This window comes from Talpa occidentalis, unplaced genomic scaffold (genome assembly GCF_014898055.3).
Source record: "Talpa occidentalis isolate TD23 unplaced genomic scaffold, MPIMG_talOcc4v2.1 talOcc4.2, whole genome shotgun sequence".
NCBI classification, from domain to species: domain Eukaryota; kingdom Metazoa; phylum Chordata; class Mammalia; order Eulipotyphla; family Talpidae; genus Talpa; species Talpa occidentalis.
In genome coordinates, this window is record NW_023602073.1 from 126257310 (window position 1) to 126279079 (window position 21770).

At 36.5% G+C, this 21770-nt stretch overlaps 1 protein-coding gene across 10 annotated transcripts in view; it reads left to right on the forward strand.

The window, feature by feature from the left end:
* The window catches only part of L3MBTL3 (L3MBTL histone methyl-lysine binding protein 3), a 111440-nt gene that overhangs the window by 7196 nt on the left and 82474 nt on the right, over positions 1-21770 (forward strand). For 8 of the 10 annotated variants that reach the window (XM_037520372.2, XM_054697819.1, XM_054697825.1 and 5 more), the window contains one exon: positions 15891-16007. In XM_037520372.2, the coding sequence (XP_037376269.1) occupies positions 15906-16007 (102 nt within the window). In that variant the 5' untranslated portion in view covers positions 15891-15905. Of the gene's footprint in view, positions 1-12125; positions 12148-14676; positions 14722-15890; positions 16008-21770 lie in introns of those variants that run through there. The other 2 variants (XM_054697823.1, XM_054697822.1) reach the window with 2 other exon arrangements.

The following is a 21770-nucleotide window of genomic DNA, read 5'->3' on the forward strand; positions in this document are numbered from 1 at the left end:
TGAAGTTGGGTAATATGAGATGAGGGCTCTTCTGATGAGCCCAATTTCTTTCTCAGAAGTGAATTCAGAATTAATGACTTCGATGGTGATTGGAAGAATTACGCGTGTTAATGTTAATAGTGAAATACCTTCTGTACTTTTCATTCTGTAAGTCCATGTCACATAGTTATTGAGCATGTACTTTGTCTCTGTTGGGGAGTGTTTTATATAATCAATACTTAGAACAGTTGAATGAATGAATGTTTTGGGGATACAAAAAGTAAAGAACAATTTATAGCTTCAGTGTGTTCATAGTCTAGTTGAGAACATGACCCCTACACATATAGTGATAACTAAAGCAGAACCAGAGTTCTGTGTGAGTGATAGGTAGAGATAAATGCAGTGATAGGTATTGTGGTAGTGCTGAATGTAGTGTTAAACGTGTTCCTAAGGATGGGACCTGGCAGGTAGAGTGTCCTCTGAGAACACTGTGAAGTGTTAATGTGTTTGGTGTAATTGTATGCTGAGTACCTTCTGAATGTCAAGCATAAAGCTTGATGCTTTATGGGATTTATAGTCATCCATCCATATACCCACCTAGCAAGTGCTTAACTCATGCCATCTGTATGCCCAGGTACTATTCTAGGCCCTGAATAGTGTCTCTCATATTTTCACTAATTTTTCACTAATATTTTCACTAATTAATGTTTCTTTTGAGTGCAGACTGGTGCCCAGAGTATTTAGTAACTTGTCTCATTTTATATTATGTCGTTTGAAAGGGGTGGAGCCAAAGGAAATGATACTGATTTATTTTGTTATGTCTTTAGATTTCTGATTTTCAAGGTAGTAATTCCTAGAATATTTCTAAGAAATGCATTCACAGATTAATGTTTTTGCTCTTATATATAGCCTAAGATGAACAGTGAACAGGTACAAGAAAAAAAAATGATGGGAAGAAAATTCTCTTTATTGCCTTTTTTAAACCCAAGAATTCTGAAAAGAACAGTTGTTGAATTACACTGAAAAGAATAACTTGGTCTAATTCATGACCTTGAAATGATTACAAACTGTTAACAAAATATTATTCAGATTAAGTTTGGAAATTGCTGGGTTTATTTATAAAAAGCTTTCATTTGTTCTTTGTAGGCAGAGACCTGATGAGGCAGTAGGGTTAGTTATCAAAAAAAATGTCAGTGAATCAATCAGGAAAAGGATGGGATGTAAATTTATGAAAGTGAACTCAAAAGATGATAGAATTTATGCAGAAGCTATGATTATAAAAGAAAAATGAAAATGAACGATGGGGATAATGGAAAGGAGAAGCTGGGGGCCAGGGCAATGTAATACTCTACATAAATAAATGGAATCAGGAATAACAGTGGTTATGACTAAGAAAATGCTCAACAACAATGCTGTAATTACTGATGTTATACTCTTTATCCAAAAGAGTAAGCACATGTTTACAAAATGAAAGGAGGAGTCTCTTGATTCATTGGGTGGTTCTTTGTTGCAGTGGGGGTTATATAATATCACCATTATAGAAGTTACGGTCCATGAAGCAGAGCCTAGTCTGGCTTAGACCACGCCATAACACGCTTTGATTACAGGGCAATGGACTGTTTCTCCTTTATGGAAGCTCTATTATCTAATACTTTTTTTGAGAACCTACTAAATGCCAGGTCTTTTCAAGATTGGACCATAACTTTATGATGTGTGTAATCTTAGGGAATTAAACTATCAGTTACTAGAACATTTTGAGTAGGATTGTCCAGGTACCAAAATCAGTTGCATATTTTCCCTCGTCTGTTACAATGATTGAACCCTGAACTGTGAATTGAAGTTCCTAAGGGGCCTGCTTGTTAAGTGATTTAAATAATTAACTCTGTTGGTTTGTGGTCTTCTTTGGTGAATTTGAGGGCTAGTTGTTGGATCTGTTGATAAGAAGGTTAGCTACAAATGGTTATCAAGATAAGCCTGTGACTTCTATGGGAGAAATAGAATCTGGACTGATCTAATTTATTACATGCAAAAGGGAAAATCAAGTAAAATGTTTTAATTTTAGCTCTGTTCTATAAAGATATGAAGCAGAATAAAAAAAGATACTACTTTTAGCATTAAAAAATTATGAAGTGAAATAAAAAACCAAGATACTGCTTTTAGTTTTTCTTTTTATATTTAAGTTCACGCATATTTTGCATAATCATTGAAATATCTGTGTCAGACAGGTTCTTTCTTTTTGTGCCCTTTGAATCCCTCTAATGGGTGTAAAATTGCTATCACCCTCCTGGTGTAGTACGTTGATGATATGATAGCACTTTTAAGAAAATTTCTGCCTCTAATTAAGGCTGTTTCTGCCTCAACATAGAAAATGAACTTCAAATAAAAGCATCTGATGAGAGTATATTAACTATGCCATAGACTTGTTAATGTCCATTTGTGATTTCATTTTCTTTTGTGATTTCATAAAATGTACATTTTTTTCTTGAAAGTCATATTTCATTTTCTGTTCCTCCTTTAGAGGAAGTAAGTAGGTTAGGCCCCAGAATCTCAAATAATTCATCCCTCTTAACAGTCATAAACTGAAGGGCAGGAAGTTGAGATTTTTTTGTGAAGGTTGCCTCTAGTGACTACCCTTTACACATAATCTCTATGGCAGAAAAGGTAGCAAATCAGATAAACCAGTTACATTGTAAGTAGGGTAATTCTCATTAAAACATGACCAATAAATAAAGGGGGAGAGTTTCTGAGAAAATATGAGGAGCCATCCTAATATTTATTTCGTATTTAAAGGAAACATGGCCGTAGTTGCCACTGAGGTATCTACTACATAAAGACATAGTGGACCAAAGCCTTAGCTAAGTTCTTAGGTATTTGTTCTTATGCCTCTAAGATTTCAGTTCTCGCATTGAAATGGTCTAGAGTTTTGCCTACTTAAAATCTTGGGCCCTGGGGGCAAAATTTCACATCTCTCTACAACAGATCTCAATTCTAGTATGTGTGCCATTCAGAGTTCTTATCAGGCAGGGTGAGTAAAATTATCAAAGCAGGTATCTGTCATGCCAGATTTTGAAAGGAAAATTTTTCTTTGTAGCAATGTGTGTTTGTTGAGAGATGCTTGAAGTGTGAGTTTAGATTTTTCTCTTATCCTTATTGAATAAGCCCGTTTAAAAGGTTTGAATTTAACTTCTTTTGATGTGTTCTCTGCTGACACTTAAATAAGGAGTTTCTTGGAGTGGTCATGTTATGCTTCTGCCAAAGAGGAGGTAAATACTTGGTAATGAGCTTTACTTCTCATTTTCATTGAAGAATGTAAAATAAATGGACAAATGAGGACCTTCTGTGATTTCTCCTTGTCCCAGTCCTCACTTAAAGCTAGTCCATTGTATTTTCCTTTTTTATTTATGCATTTGCTAAATTTTTATTGATTCTACTGTAGCTCTTCACAAGGGGTAAGAGGATGAATTATCAAGGTCCTTTTTTCCCTAAGCCTCCTGTAAGCAGTGATCATGAGGGAATGTAATGAGTGTTATAATCAGGGAATACCTTCTGTCTTCCCAGCCCTTCTTCTTCTAGATCTCACTTACATGGATTCCAGCACTCATCCAGAAAAAGACTCACTGTAGTTATTCTAGTCTCCTTTGGTAAAGAGCCATATAGCCTTTGTCTCTATCCCTTAGCCTCTGGCTGCATGCACTATCTTATGGTGCTTTCTGTTTGCCTCTGTGCCAACCTTCTTGAAAGCAAGTCCTGAAACCACAGTTGGTATGTGAGGAAGCTTTTATGCCTCCTCAGCAAAGGTGCCTCAACAGGAAGGTTGCCAATGGTCTAGTCTTGGACAGTTAATCAGAGCTTATGTCCTTCTTATATTTTTGTTTGTCTAAATGTTCTTTTTCTTTTCTTTTTTTTAAATAAAAGCTTGGCTAAACTAACAGTTATTGACTTTGTATCAATTTTCCAATTTATTTTGAAATTTTACATGTCCATGAAATCTGAGTCTTGATGGTCTTCTTAACTTGCCTGTTTTCTCTGCCCTCATCTCTGCATTCCTGAGTTATCAGGTGGGGCTTTGTGATGGAAAGGCATTGACGTTTGCACAGTTATCATTTGTTGGTCCTGGTGTGCATCACACATCTGCTAAACCAGTGCTTGGATGTGAATGTGGGCAAGGAGCTCCCTTTCTTTTCTTCAAAATAACTGTAGATAACGTGTACTGAGTGTCCATAATGCAGACCACTCTAACTTGCATAATTTAAAAAGATTACATCTCCACAAAGTAGATATTCCTTTTCCATTTTTCAAATGAAGGAGCTAAAGCTTAAGAAAGGTTAGGACCCTGCCCAAGATTACACAGTTAGTAAATTGTGAAGCCAGGATTCAAAGCATGTGCTTTTACCATTGCCTTCTAGGTTGACTAAAATACAATCTGTTGGATACTATGGTATGATTTGAGGATGCTGTTTTGGGAGGTAAAAGTCTGTTTCTTGTCTCATGATCTCAGTTTTCTATAAAATAATACCAATCTTAAGAGGTAGTCATGAGTGTCAAATGTCTGGTATTGGGGAGGTTCTCTAAAATGACACAAAATGGAAGAAACTGTCCTGCTCCAGTATGTCTGGATCCTCTTAATGTGTGTTAAATCTGCTGCCTTTTCTGATGAGCCCCTGTGGCATTGTGCAGTCATGCGTCACTGCACGATGTTTTACTCTGCAGTCGACAGTATATACAATGGTTTTTCAATAGGTTGTACGTAGGTGTGTAGTGACTCTACCAACTAGGTTTGTGTAAGTACATTCTGTGAAGCTCGCATTGCCTAAGGATGCACATCTCAGATTGTCTTCCTGTTGATAAGCGATGCCTCTATTTGTGGCTAAGAAATTTCTCCCCTTACAGATTGTATACTTCTGATATATAAAGGAGAGACTCAGAGAATAAAACAGAAAATAGTATCAGACGTTAGGAGGCAGGGTCCGTATCTTTTTCAGGATTACTTTGTCCAGTCTGTGGTCTGTATTTAAAGAACTGCAGGAGCTGAGGGCATTCCCCAGTATTAGATACTACAAATCTCAACATGGCAACATGCTGGGAGCTTGCTTACAACGCCGCAACCCTGTGGTTGAATGTAACCTGAAGAGAAATAAATTCTATCCTATAAAACATGATTTCTTTTCATATTATTTCCTGCATTTATTTTCCATAGCTCAGCATTTTTCCAAAAGGAGTTTCCATAGAAGTCTATGTACTATGGTAATAGTCAGAGGCCAAGAGATTGTGGGAAACTTGAGCTTTGACAGCACTTCACAGACGCGGCACTGCTTCCGATGCTCACAGTAGCTCTCCCAAAGACCCCAAGACATGACTAAATGGTCTCCTGAAAGGTAATTTTGGAGGAGTAGGCTGCTCTCTCTCACCCTGCTCTCTCTCGAGTGGTTTAGCCTGGCCTCCACGGTGTAATTAGCATGGTGGTGGAAAGAGCCTGGTCTTCTGGCTCTGCTGCTTCCCCACATCAGATCCTTCCCCTTATGTCAGAGATATTTTCTAATAAGAAAGCTAGATGTTTTCTGGAGCCATGTAAACATGAGGAATTATCATTATTAGCAATAAAATTTCTACTTTCATGCAGTGATCTTGGCATCTTTTGGTGTAGATTTGAATCCAGGTAGCCATGCACAAGAGATGTTACTGAAACACAATGAAAGGGGATAAAAGCTCCGTGTTGAATTTTTAAGATTACTAAACCAGTTCTCACAAACTCCAATAATTGTTAAGGTAGCTCATTATAATAAAAAATTAACATTTTATTGACTGTGTTCTATGCGATAGATGTGGTGTTAAGGTATTATCTACCGTATCTCATCTAGCCTTCACCACTGTCCACTGGACAGTGTTATTCTCCACAATTAACAGATGGTGAAATTGAGGCTTCAAGAGATTGACTGGTCTGTAGGTAACTGTCAGTCTTTGGACAGTGAAATGAAGAGGAGGAAAGAAAGTAGTTTTAGGTAAGGGTGAGGGATGGAGGGAGGACTCAGGTTTTGAGGATGACCCATGAAGTGTTTGAGCTGCACTTGTGAAGGATGATCAGGGCAGGGTGAGGAAGAATAGGGAGGCTCAAAGCACTTCTACCTCCCACAGCGATAATGTGTTCAGCACTAGGGAGAGGGCTTTTAGTTGATATGACCAAAGAAGAAGTATATGGCTTTGAGCATGTCACACTGTCAGATACTGTTGTGGTTAGTGACTGCTGGTTTACAAAGTAAGCCAAAAGCCAACTTCAGTTGGTACTAAATGGGCATCATAGCAAGAATGCATTGGATTCCTACAGTGGAGGTTGACTTTACTCATTGCTGTGTTACTCTTTTGCATAAGTTATTTTTGTTTGGTTCATGAGATGATTTTAGTATTAGCTTTACTCTTTACAAAAGATACATTTCAGTTTTAACTAGAAGTTGGTAAGTCTTTAGTCCAGTAGCATCAGATGCTGATGATCTTAGTCCTGCTCTCTGAGTGACAGAATTTTAATTTTAATTTTAATCTGATTCTCAGGTGCTACTTTTGAGGTTTTGTCTATCTTCATTTTAAAACTACTTCCAATTTATGGCCATATTGTATCTGTACCTTATTTTTGAAAAAGGCACTTGTTAACAATAAAAATATAAAATACAACTCTCAAAAAGCAATTATAAAATTATTTAAACTTTTAAACTAATCATCGTGGACATTTCCTAGACAGTCTTTTGTATATAGTGAGAAGACAATGCAGTAAGCAAAAATGGACAGCCTACAATTAGTACCTTTTCTAAGTAATTTTTTAAAGGTTTTATTTTTATTTATACAAGAACTGGGGTACAGGCCAGAAGCATGGAAGGGTGAGAGAATTCACCAGAGACAGAGCAGGGAGCAGAACAGGCAGACTGATGGAAAACACTTCTGAGGGGAGCAGCGGGCGAGACAGGCAAGGTCTGCTGCTCCATGTGGGTATCACCCTGGCTGGGCGGGAATCAAACCCATGCTGCAGAGGCTGCAAACAGCTTCACAGCGCTGTGCTCAACCCGCTGCGCCACTGGGGAGGCCCCAATTTTCTAACTAATTTTTTATTCTCACCTTGTTGGCAGTTCCAGACATTTAGTGTATAGACCCTCTTTGATTTTATTCTTGAACATCCTTGATTGGATCGCTTATCTTTCAGAGGAACATTATCTTCTCTTCATCTCAGTGTCCAACTGGCCTTTTACCTTGAATGTGCTGCAGAAGCTCAGCAGCAAGAAGTCTGTGCCATTTACCCTAAGCCACCATTTTATCCACACGTGGCAGGTGTGAGCAAAAGAATGGTGTGAAGGGAGGATTATAAAGGACAACAAACTGTTTATCTCTAGTCAAAATAAAATCCAGTAGATCTTATATTTTTGAGGGATTGACATTTATGAGGGATGTATCCCAAGATTATTGCCAATTCTCAACTTGAAAAATCATTGTAGCACTTAATTCCTTCCTTTAAATTACTTAAGTATAACTAAAAAATGTAAATGATCTCTCTAGACCTGAACTACTTATCTTACTTGATGAGCAATTTTTGTACTGTCTGAAGCACTTATTGAAACAAATTCACACATCTTTTCTACTTACTTCCTTTTGGAGCACTTGGTAGTTTTGTTCACACAGTGTCTCTGAGTCATCATTGCATTTGACATTTCAGTCTTTAATTTATCTGAAACTTCTATTTTGTGGCTAGGACCTATCACTTTCATAAACATTTCCATATTTCCCTCATTCTGTCATCAATACTGGAATCAAGTAGCAGCTAATTTTGTTTGTCTTATTTCTGAACAAGAAACAAAACTTTTTGTCATGTTATTATAGAGGCTTTTGCCATAAGACTGAGCACTCTGACTACAAGCATACCTGGACCTTGGCCTGGCCAGGGCACTTGCCTTGGCCCCTCTGTTAATGGTGTGTGTGTGATTCAGAATCAGGTCTCTGCAAAACGACAAATTACTAAATGTCATGGGAACTTCAGATGTCACTCAGGAATGGTGGAAACCATATATAGATTCCAAATGCCAGGGACCTGCTGTATATTTCTGATACCTGAGTTTTGGATAAGTGAACCCTACCTTTTCTTTTCTTACCCATCTGTGGAACTGATGCATTTGCATAGATGGTTAAATATCCAGGAGCTTTAGGGAAGTTGATTTTCCTTTATGACTAAGGTTATCACTTCAGTTGGCATCAATAACAAGCTAAATATTTTCATTTTCTATTTTCATAAAACAGACTTCTTAAATTCAACATGAAGGAGCATTTTAAAATACATATTTAAACTTTTCCCCCTGAAAATAGGTATTTAAACATTCAGCAAGTACAAAAGGGTTTATAGGGAGAAGGTTCCTTCCCATGACTGCCTTTCAGGAAATCATTGCTCCTTCTTGGAAGCAGCTGCAGTTACCAGTTTCTGGCAAATGCTTGCAGAGATAGTCCATGCATACACATGCAATACACATTCTATTCAGACCTTCTTTTGTTTTTCCCAATGGTAACATTTATATCTTGCCTAAATTAATAGTATTAATGGTATTTTGAGACTCTGTACCACAATATTAAGAACTTCCTTGTTATTTTTTGGCATTTATCCCATTGTATGGATATACCACAGTTGTGCTTTATTGATGGATATTTGGGTTGTTTATAATTTTGATAATACAAACAGATCTATACCAGTGAGTAACCCTTAACATTTTTCCTTTTATATTGCTGAGATGGAAATTATGTCCTCAAAAATTGTTTTCCATGGAGGTTTCAACTTTTTAATGTCACCTTCAATGTGTGAGGGAATCTGCTTGTCTTTATTGTCACAATAAAGGATTTTTTTAATGTAACATGTAAAGCAATTTTTGCACTCCCTAATGTTTCCAGATTACTAGTGGTGCATGGTACGTTGGGGCTTCCAGAGGTCTGTTTATATGAGGGCTCGAGGAAGTTCATCCATTAGATATAGTATCCCGAGAGAGTCAGTTTTCACAGCTTAGGTTTGACCACAGGAGTGATGCAGGAGAGAGATACAGGTGATAATTCAGAGGAAAGTGTGGTATGTCATTTAGTTTGTCTTTTAGTCCTTTTGTTGGAGGTTTAGGACTATAGAAGATGCATTAATGATGAGTAAAAGGTGAAGGGAATCGTATCACTAAAGGGAGCTTTGGGAGTGTAATACATTTGCATCAGTGCCAGCAGTAATGGGCTCTGCCTTCAGTAAAGTTGTCAGCTCCTTGATGAGTTACCCACAGTGGGCATTCATAGGAGCACACTGGACATTAGTAACCTTGGTTTTAGTCATTATCAGCCATGACATGAATGGTTTTTGGAACCAAAAGCTACATTGATACGTTTGCTGGATATCTGAACCCCAAAGCTGTCACTTTTGACCTCAGCAGTCACTGGAGACCATTAAGATTTAGAAGATATTAGGAGGGAAATGGTGGGTCTTGTCTAATAGCACAGAGGACCCTCCAAACTGCCCTTTTAAGGTACTTTCTTGGGAAAACTTGACACCATTAACAAGAGATTTAGGATGGGATTTTCTGTAGTAATAGAAATACTGTTTGTGACTTCTGTTATGAGTGACTCTACTACCTAGCACATTTTTATGGTCCATGGAATACCGTTCACACATAGGGCTATGGAATACTGCCAGATGATAATTAAAGAAAACATAAAATAGTGAAAAAAATTTGCTTAAGTCTTAGAACCATGATTTGGTGAGTGGAAGGACTTTGTTCATATGTAGGTATACATACTTGTAGAAGATGAAAACAGGAGGAGACGTAGGATATTATTCAAGCAGCTTCTGCTAAAATGCTATGGGTTACTGTTTTACCTGATTAAGAGATAGAAAACACCTAATCTGCCCTGATCTTCAGACCACTTGTGATGGTGAAAGTAGCTAGTTGCTTCAAAATTAGAAAATGGAAAAGCCAACATAGTGTTTTTATGCCATAATATTTTATACAAAATGTCCACAAACCTTAGATTGAAACAATGGATGGGAAAACATTTTTAAATATGCATTTACACCGTGTAACAATGCTAATGTTTTGTATGGAAAAGTATATTCTAAGTATTTCTTGAAGATTCCTGCAGGTATTATACAGTGCTAACTTCTAGATTTCTCCTCTTTTTGTATTCCTTCTCTTAGTCATGGACAGAATTTTGCTGTTGTGAATTTTATATGAGTTTCAGGTAGGCTAGCACTACAGATTGTGTTGTAAGTGTGGCTTAATGGTACTTTGTTAATAAACATACCTTATTAAAAGGATACATGTGTACTGGCACACTTAAATCAAGAAATTTGACCCCAGTAAAATGATTTCTGCATTTTCCATGTTCCAAGGTGTAATATAGGGGAAGTAGCTTTAGTCAGATTCTCAGAGGGCCAGATTCTGAAATAGGGCAGTGGTTAAAAAACAAAACCAAATCTAAGGGTTGGAATCAGACTGACCTGGGATCAAATCTGGCTGTGCTATAAACTATGGTTTTGGGTGTTGTCAAACCTGTCTGCAGGTCCCTTTCCTCAGTGTAGTTTAGAGAAATAATAAAATCCATTTGAATGGGAGGGGATAATGCTAAGTGAAGTCAGTCTGAAGAAGGAAGTAAAATACTGAATGGTTTCACTTATATGTGGAATATGGAGAAACAAAACAAAGGATTAGATAGAACCACATCAGTAACAAACCCTAGACATCTGATAGTAGAACTGAGGCTACCAGAGGAGGAGGGGAATGTGGGGAGCTGGGGAGTGCCTCTGAGGGACCCTCTGGACTATGATGGAGGACTATGGGTGCCTTGGTAATGGGTGTGCTATGGTGACATGCAATTGAAGGGGTGTGATTCTTTACCTCTGAAACCGTGCTGGAAACCCATGTTCCCTCACTAAGAAAATAGAAAAAAAAATGTTAATATAATGTGAATATATATGAATAAAATAATAAAATAAAAATAAACACTAGAACTATCTTTATGATAAATAAGATAATCTAAATTTGTAGTATGACTTGTCTCTTGCTTTGAAACTTTTTCTGGAAGAAGGTGGATCAAATTAATAAACTAAAAAGTATATGTAGTATATTTGACATTTAGTACCCAGTGAACATGTGGTATGATGATTGTAGAGAAAGAACAATAAAATTTTCCTTTTTATTTATTTATTTTTAAAGAGGACCAAAGTACACTGCTGAGGGGAGCAGTGGGTGGCAGGAGAGGTCTGCGCGCCATGTGGGACCCTCCTCAGGTGGCCAGGGAGCAGCTGAGAATTGAACCAGTGGTGCAGAGGCTGCGGGCAGCTTCACAACCCAGCGCCCAACTGCTGCACTACCGGGGAGGCCCAAAACTTTCCTTTTTAAAGGCTCACTCAGGGTTTAACTAGTTTATCCACCAGGGGCAAAATTATTCTGTCACTATACTCCCCATCAGGAAAAGCTGCCACTCCTGTTCACTTAATAGGGAAGTCAATTTTGTTGCTAATCTTTATTTAGTAAGGTAGGAGTCATAGAGAATTTTAGTGTAAGTCTTACTTCACTTATTATTTTCATTGTTTCTTGGATTAATTCTTCCTCAAACCTTCACATCCACGTTCCTCTTTTGAGGGTTGTCTTTTTTTTTTTTTTTTTAAAGAAAGTGTTTATTTTTTTTTAAGATTTATTTTTATTTATTTATACAAACACTGGGTACAGTCAGAAGTGCGGGAGGGTGAGAGAATTCACCAGAGCCAGAGCGGGGAGCAGAGCAGGCAGAAGGACCAAAATACCCTGCTGAGGGGAGCAGCGGGCAGCAGGAGAGGTCTGCGCGCCATGCGGGACCCTCCTCCGGTGGCCGGGGAGCAGCCAGGGATCGAACCAGCGCCGCAGAGGCTGCGGGCAGCTTTGCACCCCAGTGCTCAACTGCTGCGCCACTGGGGAGGCCCAGGGTTGTCTTAATGATAGCAAAATCTGATACATCCTCACATACAGATCATGTACATTTTGGAATGCTCAGAAATAGACTTAATATATGTATAATATTTGGTATTTTCTAACTTAAAGGAAAAAGGAAGAAAGGATATTGAGACATCTAGTAAATTCCAGCAGAAGATGGCTCAAATTCAAAGAAACACAGGTGTTTTTCTACTATTTTTAAATGAAGGTATATAATATATTTAAAGAGAAACTTTAAAAGTATTTTTATTAGACATTATTAAGTATATACAAAATTAAGATGTAGTGTAATGAAACACCATGGACCTTTTATGCATCATGAGAATTACCAGCACAGGGGCCTCCCCAGTGGCACAGCGGTTGAGCGCTGGGTTGTGAAGCTGCCCTCAGCCTCTGCAGCGCCGGTTCGATCCCTGGCTGCTCCCCGGCCACCAGAGGAGGGTCCCGCATGGCACGCAGACCTCTCGTGCCGCCCGCTGCTCCCCTCAGCAGTGTACTTGGGTCCTTCTGCCTGCTCTGCTCCCTGCTCTGGCTCTGGTCAATTCTCTCACCCTCCCGCGCTTCTGACTGTACCCAGTGCTTGTACAAATAAATAAATAAATCTTAAAAAAAAAAAAAAAAGAATTACCAGCACTTTGCCAGTTTTACTTCATCACTTTTCCCAATTAGTGTACTGCATATTCTTCACATTACATCCTTTCATTTATCATTTTCAACTCGTATCTCTGAAATTCAAGGTATTTAATTTAATTTAATTTATTCAAGGCACTTATTTAAGGTGTTTATTTTAAAAATAAATATCTTCATCTTCACTCTATAAACAATGCTAGAGTATTTTCCTAATATCAGATAGTTGGCATTTATTCTAATACTCCTACCTAGTAATCTTTTTTAAAAAGTAGTTAAAATAGTTTACATATCCAGAATTCTAGTTTACATATCTAGAATTCTAGTTTACATACCTAGAACAGAATTGTGGTACTGTGATTTCTTGATTTCTTAATGTGTTTAAATCTTTTTGAACTTACTTCCATTTCTATCCGTATTTTTTTCCATTCCTTGCCATTTTTTTTGTTGTGTAGATTATATCTAGTACTATTTCTAAAGAAAAAAATAGATGATTTAAAATCTCTATTTAAAAAAAAATGTTAGTATATGTAAGCTTAATTTTTATGATTTATGGTTATAGTTTCCAAAATGAAAGAAAGAGAGAAATGGTGCTGTTTTAGATTCTTGCAGATTTCTTTAATCTCTAATTATGTAGAAGCTAACAACATTTTCATATCTGCCTCTGTGTATTCAGTCTGTTGCAATTTGTTTTGTTGGAAGTATAGTCTATAAAGAAAATCTTCATGCAGCTATCGGGGTGAGAAAGAGAGAAGCATTTTAAGTCTTTTCATTTGATGGTAGACCTTCTACTTTGATATTACACCAAAACTTGACAAGTACTGGTTTCTTAACAGTCAGTTGCAGTGTGAGATTTGAAACTCTATAATTAGCTTCTTATGCTCTATTGCATTAAAATCCATTGGTCTATCTTGCACTCTGAGATCTACCCAGGCTTAATTTTGTAACATGTATTGGTCATTTGGAAATTACCACTTCATTGAGTTATGTGGTTTTTCCAGATGCTGGCATATTTTATTACAAAATCATAGAAGAATCATATTTGTTAATAACACCACCCATCTTCTCTGAAAAGTCTTCAACTATCTGGTTAAAATAGTTAATAGTTAAAAGTTAAAAATCTTTGTCAAACTCATGGTGATGAATACAAGTTTGCCAAAATTCTAATTTTCCCTTGAATGCTCAAGTGGTATCATTAGCAACAAATGCTGTCAGTATTTTCCTTGATGTGACAGGCGTACTTCATTTATTTTTGACAAAATATTTGCCAAATGTTCAAACCTGAATAAACATAGTTTGTTAAATAAGAATGACTTCCCATGAAAAAGCATGTTCGGTTTGTATCTCAAACAATTCATGACTGCTTTTGCTTGAGTCAACCAGGATACTTTATCATACCTAACCTATACCCTTGCCACTTTAGCATGCTTCCTGTTTCATCATTTAGAATATTAAAAGTATGTGTATTCATATGTCAAGTCTTAATAAAGTTGCTTTATTTCATTAAGGATAGTCTGAATGACACTGACATTTGCATACCAGTGCTAAAGAATGCAGTGACTAATATTGCAATTAGGCCCCTTTTCTCCAGAAGTTTTATCCACTATTGCTCTTGCCTTGTACTGTTAGTAGGAATGTCAACATAGTGAAGATGGCAAATAATGTGTTAGTATTTCTATGAAAACTAGTATTTCCTGTAAATAGACTTGACCAGCTAAGGTTTGATTTCATTTTTTTCTTGATCTAATTTCATAGATGGTTTTGAGTTTGTATTCTTAGTAGCCACTGATGGTTGTTGCTTACAGTAATTAATTTTTTAAGGGTTGCAGATGGTAATGTTTCAGTTCTGTCATTCCTTCTTTATTTATTAGGAGGACTTCTTTTTAAAGGATAGCTTCCTCTTCCAACAGTTTGGATATTCTGAGATACATCTCATATGGATCTCAGGCTACATGGGGAAAATAAATGTTTCTTTTTCAAACATGAGTTGATTCTTTGTATCCTCAAAAGTGATCAATGAGGCATGAAGAAGCATTCTTATTTAAGTGACATAATGAACTAATGGATTTCAGTTTATTTAATATGTTTCAATTCACTGCAGTATCCTAACTTTGAGCACCAGGAACCTTTTCAAATTGGGCCCTGAACTCTGCTGGTATGACCTTTGTTGCCTTTGATAGCTTTCTTGTTTTGTTTTTTTTGTTTGTTTGTTTGACAAGATGTTCCAAACTCAATTTGTACATTTCTTGTCACTCATCAGATCCCTCTTCCTTCTCTCTTAAGATCTCAAAAAGTGGTATTTCAAGACCTCAGTTGGAAGCTGTGATATTTAAAGACATTTAAATGCTCATTACTGTTGATTGGTGGTTGTTTCTAAACCTTGTCAGTGAACAAAGCTAGAAAATACTCATATTTTTAAAAGATAAAATGCATAATGAATTCATTCTGATACTTGCATTCAAATTTAGGAACCAATAATCTTTCATTACTTTTCATTGACAGCAACATAAAATTGTTTTATCCTGTACTACACAGACAGCAGTATACTAGAATAACTGTCAATACTACCACCAATAATATGATTATGAAAAATAGTTTATTTTGTAATTTAAAAAAATGAAAATTTAGAAGCATCATCACAGTTTAGCTAGCTGAACTGGTTCTTAATATAGCTTTGTTATTGGTGTTTTGCTATTCTTTTTGAAACTGTTTTCCCATATCCCAGAACATCAAATTAGCAGGAAGTTCAACTGAATTAAAGAAATCAATTTACTGTGAAAGAGTCAATCATGCTGCATTGGTTGTATTGGTAGAACAAACTTAATTGACAAGTTTAGTGTGAATGGTAGATAATCCGCAGTGAACTGAAATTTTTTTTCTTTTTTTTTTCTCTTTATCAGAGTGGTCTCTTTTTTGTTTACTAACATTTTGTGTTCATTCTATTCTTTATCCAGGCCGGCTCTCTTTTCAGTATCTTAAAACAGAAAACAATCCTTAGAGAGCAAGGAAGCTTATCCATATGGAATCATCTTTTTTTTTTAAGTGGCTATGCTATGAAACAATGAATTTCTTTTTTTTTAAGAATAGCAAAAGTTTACTTGACACTTTCTGTTTCACTTAGAAATTCTATTAATACTTCTTCTATAATTTATCATGGATTGCATGAGGAAAAATGTTAATGATGTTTTTGAAGCAGTTATTTCTAGCTCTATAAATATGGGATATTGTGATCAAGAAAATTATGTAATTAAAGGAAACTGAAGTAATGACCCCTAAAATTTGTATGTGAAATACTTAGTGATATGCTTTCCCCCCCTCTTCCAGGTTAAAAATTAAATCATGACTGAATCTGCCTCTAGCACAAGTGGTCAAGAGTTTGATGTGTTCAGTGTTATGGACTGGAAAGATGGAGTAGGTACTTTACCAGGAAGCGACTTAAAGGTAAGCTGTCTATTATATAATTTTTTTATAGATTTCCTAATGTGTCTGTGTGTTTATTAGTAAAATATATTTGAGTACATATATGTGAAATAAGAATGAAAACCATTGAGTATAAAACGCCTTGGGTTTTCTGAGATGATTAGACCTTTCCAATGCACTCTCAAGACAAACTGAAATGCTGATGGCTGGGCACATACCTTTATCACTTGGCACAGGGACTAGGGGATATTTCTTAGTATGTGTTCATTGTGCAAAATTTGATTTATGGCCTCAAGGAAGATCATTTCTATTTTGAGTCTATCATGTTGGCCAAGAAATGTGGAAATGATAGACTTAGAAGACCTAGCTTCTAATATTTTGTAACAATGAACTCTGTAACTTTAAGTGGATAACCACCCTCCCTGTGTCCTGATTTTCTCATTTCAAGACTGGATAATATTGAATAAGCAGGACTCCTTACCTCCTTTAAATTATACTATAAATTTGGATTCTTATATAGTCATTTGTTCAAAAGGTAGTCTTGCCTATAAATCAGACTACTTTTGTACAGATGAAAACACTCTTTAGAAAGTGATGCTTCAGTGTGCTTCTTTTGTAATGTGCTCACCCTGCTCCGTTTCCCCAACCCCCCAAACGTACTCCATGATCAGATCTGCTGCCCCATGAAACATGGTTGTGCAAGCACTCATCTGGGATGTCAGCCACCCCTATCTCTCAGTTTTTATTTGCTTTTGCTCTGGTCCTATCTCTGGGACCTTGAACCTGTCTGTGACCCTTCAGACTTTGTGTTTGTACTTGGTCACTCAGGTGTTTGAACTTCCCATCTCCTTAATAGTCTGTTACTTGGCTTGCCTCTCTAATCCAGGTGTTCTAGACAGTCTTGAATTGAAATTCCTGACCTCTAATATTGGCTTACTTTTAGTGACTTCTTGGCAACTATCTTAACCAAGCCTTTCCTAGTTCATCCTCAGTAGTGCGATTTGGCTGGTCTACCTGTCTGTCTTTGGAAAAGCACTTAGATTTTAGTTGGGTTAAGCTTAATTAAGTGCAGTGTGCCAACATATCTTTCTTGAGTTTAGCTTAACAAAATATGTTGCAGTGAGCTTAGTGAAATCCAGAGAGATTTGGTTTGTAGTTTTAGTTCTTTGTGACCCTGAGCAAGTCAGTCTCTTTGGGCCAGTTTCCTCCTCAGCAAAATAAGGAATTAAATGAATACTAAGGATTTTATTACTAATGTTCTTCAAATGTCCATCTGGATTAGATATGATGGAAATGGGATGCTTAAGTGTTTGAGAGAGAAAAATGGTTTCTTAGACTCTGATAATGTCAGCCACATAGCTTTGTCAAGTTATTAAACTCACTGAGTTTCAGAATCTTTATTTATAAAAGGGGGATTTAGGACCTATGTCATGAAAATTGGAAAAGAAACAATATATGTAAGAAACAAACTATATATGTTTTGGCTTTGTGCTGTATTATTTAGACTGCCTTTTAAAAAGTGCCTCATTCTCTTACTCTTAAACATTTTTATCCCATTTCTACTCAGTGGCTTTTTTTGTGTCAAGTAGGTGATGAAATTTATAACTTTTGTTCAGTTAGATTTTTGACCATAGAGTGGATTTTCCATCCCTAAAAAAATTAGAATTGCCTGAAGGTTTTTTAAGGATTGGATTTTCGGAATTAGTCTATTACTGTTATTAAAGTAATCAAATAATTGAGTCATTTAGTGAGTATTACATAATCTGGGTTATTTGATTTGTCTTTTAGGCTCATCTGTTTACCTGGGTAATTTCCATGTATCTAATTCACTTCATGTACTATAGACATTTTGATGTTCCATGTAAAAAAGAAAAGGACAATTTAAAAAATTATTTTGTATATGAGGAAATTCAGAAATTAACCAGTTAATTATGTTGCTTAGGATTTCAATTCAGTTGCTCCTTCTATTGATATCCAAGTTGCTTAAGTGAACTGATTGAGAAATTGATTTTTTCACACAATCAAGATATTAGAAAGAACCTTGAACAAATCATCAAATTTACTCTTACATCATGGTTTGCCTATTTTACACTCTTGAAGACTCTTTTTCATTGGGTATAAATATGTAGATTTCCTAACAAACAGCATGCTAGCCGGAGATAGCCAGCCTAAGTTCATTCAGCTAGTACAATCAGCTGATACACGGAAGTCAGTTTCTTATGCAAACAAGTTTTTATATAGTTCATTTTATTGCTGTTTTGAAGAAAACATTTCTGTGTAAGGCTCCTGATAGCTGGCCAGTCATGTTATGTCAGTCTTCTGCTTTTAAAATCTTTTCAGCAGTTTCCCATATTTTTCATGGTAAAGTTTAAATCCCTTAAATTTACTGCAAACTTAGTTTTTTTGGCACTGACTTTCCTGTCTGGATGCATCTCATCTCACTCCTTAGTGGCTATCTTCTAACCTTTCCAGCCCAGACCATTAGTTCACACCTTGGTCCCTCTTTGTGTTTCCTGTTGCTAGAATCCTCTTTCCTCTCTCCACACTGGACCAACCAACTGTACATAAAGCAGAGTGCAAAAACTCCTTGTTTGGGTACAGTAATAGAACGAAGGGATGACTGTTCTCCATGAGCACATTACCAGCATTTTTAAATTTTATTAACTTTACTTATTCTTTTTGAGTCAGATAGTTTCTATCATTGTTGTCAGTTTACAAATGGGGAAACAGACTCAGAGTAATTCATTTGCTCAAGGTCAGTTAGTTATTGGAAGAAGCATGTCTTAAAACCAGGCTTTTCTGAAATTAAAATGGATTTTCTTATCACTATTGTATTATAGTCTAAAGAAGGAAAACATTTTCACATCAAGAGTGATGGGAGGAAAATGTGACAGCAGTTTAGAGGAAGAAAGGTCACTTTAGCTGGAGGGATCAGGAAGGCTTTGAAGAGCAGATGTCATGTAACTTTGAGGTGCTTGAAAAATAGGTGTCTTGGGGAAGACTTTGGGAGGGGCAGGGAAGGAAGGAGGGAAAGAGAAGGACTGCTGGAAGAGGGACTAAGAAAGTACAGGTGTTAAGGGAAACATGACCCTCTTGAAAATATTTTTTTAAATTTATTTATTTATGCATCTAAGAACTGGGGTGTAAGCCAGAGGTGCAGTGGGGGTGCGGGAGGGGGTGTTGAGAGGATTCACCTGAGAGAGTGGGGAGTAGAACAAACAAATGTACTGAAGTACACTGCTGAGGGGAGCAGCGGGTGAGGCAGGATCTGTCTGCTGTCCATGTTGGTTACTCCCTGGCTGGCCTGGGATAGAACTTGTGCAGCAGTGGCTGGCAGTAGCTTGATAGCGCTGTCTTTAACCCCTGTGCCACCAGGGAGGCCCTCTTGAAAATATTAAGCAACATTTTTGCTTTAACAAGCTTCGAAACTTGACTGTTGGCTAACTTGATCTTTTAAAATGCAAATTGGTATTTATACATTAATATCTCAGGGCTAGCCACAAGAACAGGCAGGCTACTAAGTAGGTTGGAAAGGTACCTGGTATAGGACTCTCTCCCTGAGCAGTTTCTCTGTCTGAACTTCTAATGATATCTGAAATTTATCCACAGGGAGTCATTCCTCTGGTCGAAGGGATTTAGTGCTTTGGAGTCTCTCAGTAAAATGCAGATAGACGCCTGAGAGCAATAGATAGCTTCTTATCTGGTAAGAGTAGTTGCCACTTACCCAAGAGCACGACCCTGCAGCAGCAACACAGAAACCTAGCAGGAACTTTAACATGTGCTCTTGGTGCATGGTTTTGCCTTGTCTTGATTAATGGTCAGAATAATTCAGTTACCAAATATCTTTGTCCCTAAAACAGGACTAGTAAGTAGAATGCAGATTTAATCATTCAAAGTAATAAAACAAAAATAGTAATCTAAGCACTGTCTCTTAAAGACAGGCAAAAATAGGGAAAAGAACCTTTGCCTCTATAAGCAAAAATAAAGATGAGATTGAATCAATTAAAGGTAGTTCAAACCTAGCCAAATAAGTAAATAAATAAAACTTTTGCAACCGTTTGTAGATTTTAGACATAATTGTTTTCTGATTGACCTGGCTCTCTCTACCTATAAAAATAGTTACGTCAGCTGATGTCAGTTGATTTGCTTAATAAATTGCTTATAATTTTCATGTTGTTGGTTGTATAGAGTCGCTTGATAGATTTTTATACAGCTTTTTGGTTTTCTAGATTAAAAGAGCAAATAACTTTTTAAAATGACAGCGATTATGTTGTTTCCATGGTTTTAAAGCCATTCATAAAAGCATTACCAGTTCCAGAGCCCGAGTGGCTTATTGGGTAAAATAATGTTAGGAAATATGTCAGTTTTTCTGCAATTAAATCTCTGGAATGCCAGTAATGTTACTAGCACCTAACAACCTATGTTTAATGTTTTCTACAGTTGTGATATTGTAGAAGACACAGTGTATCGAAATTGAGAAGTGAAAAGAAACTAGGTCTTTCTACATGTAACAAGATACTTTAAAATCGCCTTGAGGTTTTATTTTTTGAGATAATGTAACTTCAGTGAGAGTAGATGTCCTTTACTTTTCTGGGATTATAGGATAGTTTGAGAATCTGATAGATCCTATGAATCCTATCCCCAGAAGGTGTGTGTCCATCCCATAATTTTCCATATATTTTTTGGGATGCCTCAACCCCTAAAGTCCATCTGTGGATGCCTGGCTTACAGGAGTTAACTGTGACCATGAGTGCCATTGCATCTTTACTTTGTGCTTAAAGGAGGTCAGTTGCTGGCAATAAATGCTAGAAAAAGGAAACAATGATTGGGGTTAAACATTGTATTGTGGGAATGTTAAATGTTAAAAGTTAAAAACTTTGAGAGTATTTGAATCTAAAATTGCCAGGTATCATAGGTGCAAATTTTTATTTGAAAGTCCCACCAATGCTTTTCTTTCTCAGTGTTTGAAATGCCGGGTGGTTTTGCAGTTCAGCAGCAATTTGGAAATGTAGCTCACAGGAGACTTTCTGTTCAATGTACATTTTTAGTGCCAGTTCTCACATTTTGTAATTGTCAAATATGTTTAAATTGATGCCAACATATCATCAAAGTAAATTACTCATCTAAATTGAATCATTAAGTTCATGCCTGTTTTCTTTTGAAAGCTGCTTTTTGCCAATTATTTTTAGAATTTTCATTCAGAATTGATTTTCCTTCATGTTCTTTAATGTTATTAATTAATAATCACCATGGCCTGTTTTTTCTGTGCTTGCCCAGTAGATGGTACTGTCAGCTTTGTTTTGAAATATATTGTTTTCAGAGTTGATCATTCAAACATCTTAAACTATTTCCCCCCAAAGTAGTTATTTCTAGCTCTGTACCTTCATGTAACTTTTGCCACCTCCTAGACTGACATTGTAGGTGAACCAGCTAGGTGTAGTATACACATGTTACCTTGGAACTGGTATCTGGAATATGTGGTAGGGAAAAGACATTTCATTTTCCTTAACTACTTAATGTCAGTCAATATAGAAAGCATTTAAAAATTGTGGACTGTGAGTAAGGAATTATTTAAGGTGCCACTTTCACCTGTTGGAAAGAATAATTATTGGCATTTCTTGCTTAAGATTTTTCTGACCTGTACTCTAAATCTAATTTGGTAAAATAAATAATTCTGCTGGCATGTAATTGGCAAATAGATTTTTTAGATTGGGAAATGGAAGATCTTATTTTAATACCACATATCTGCATGGTCACAGATATTTCCGTGAAAGCTATAAAAAC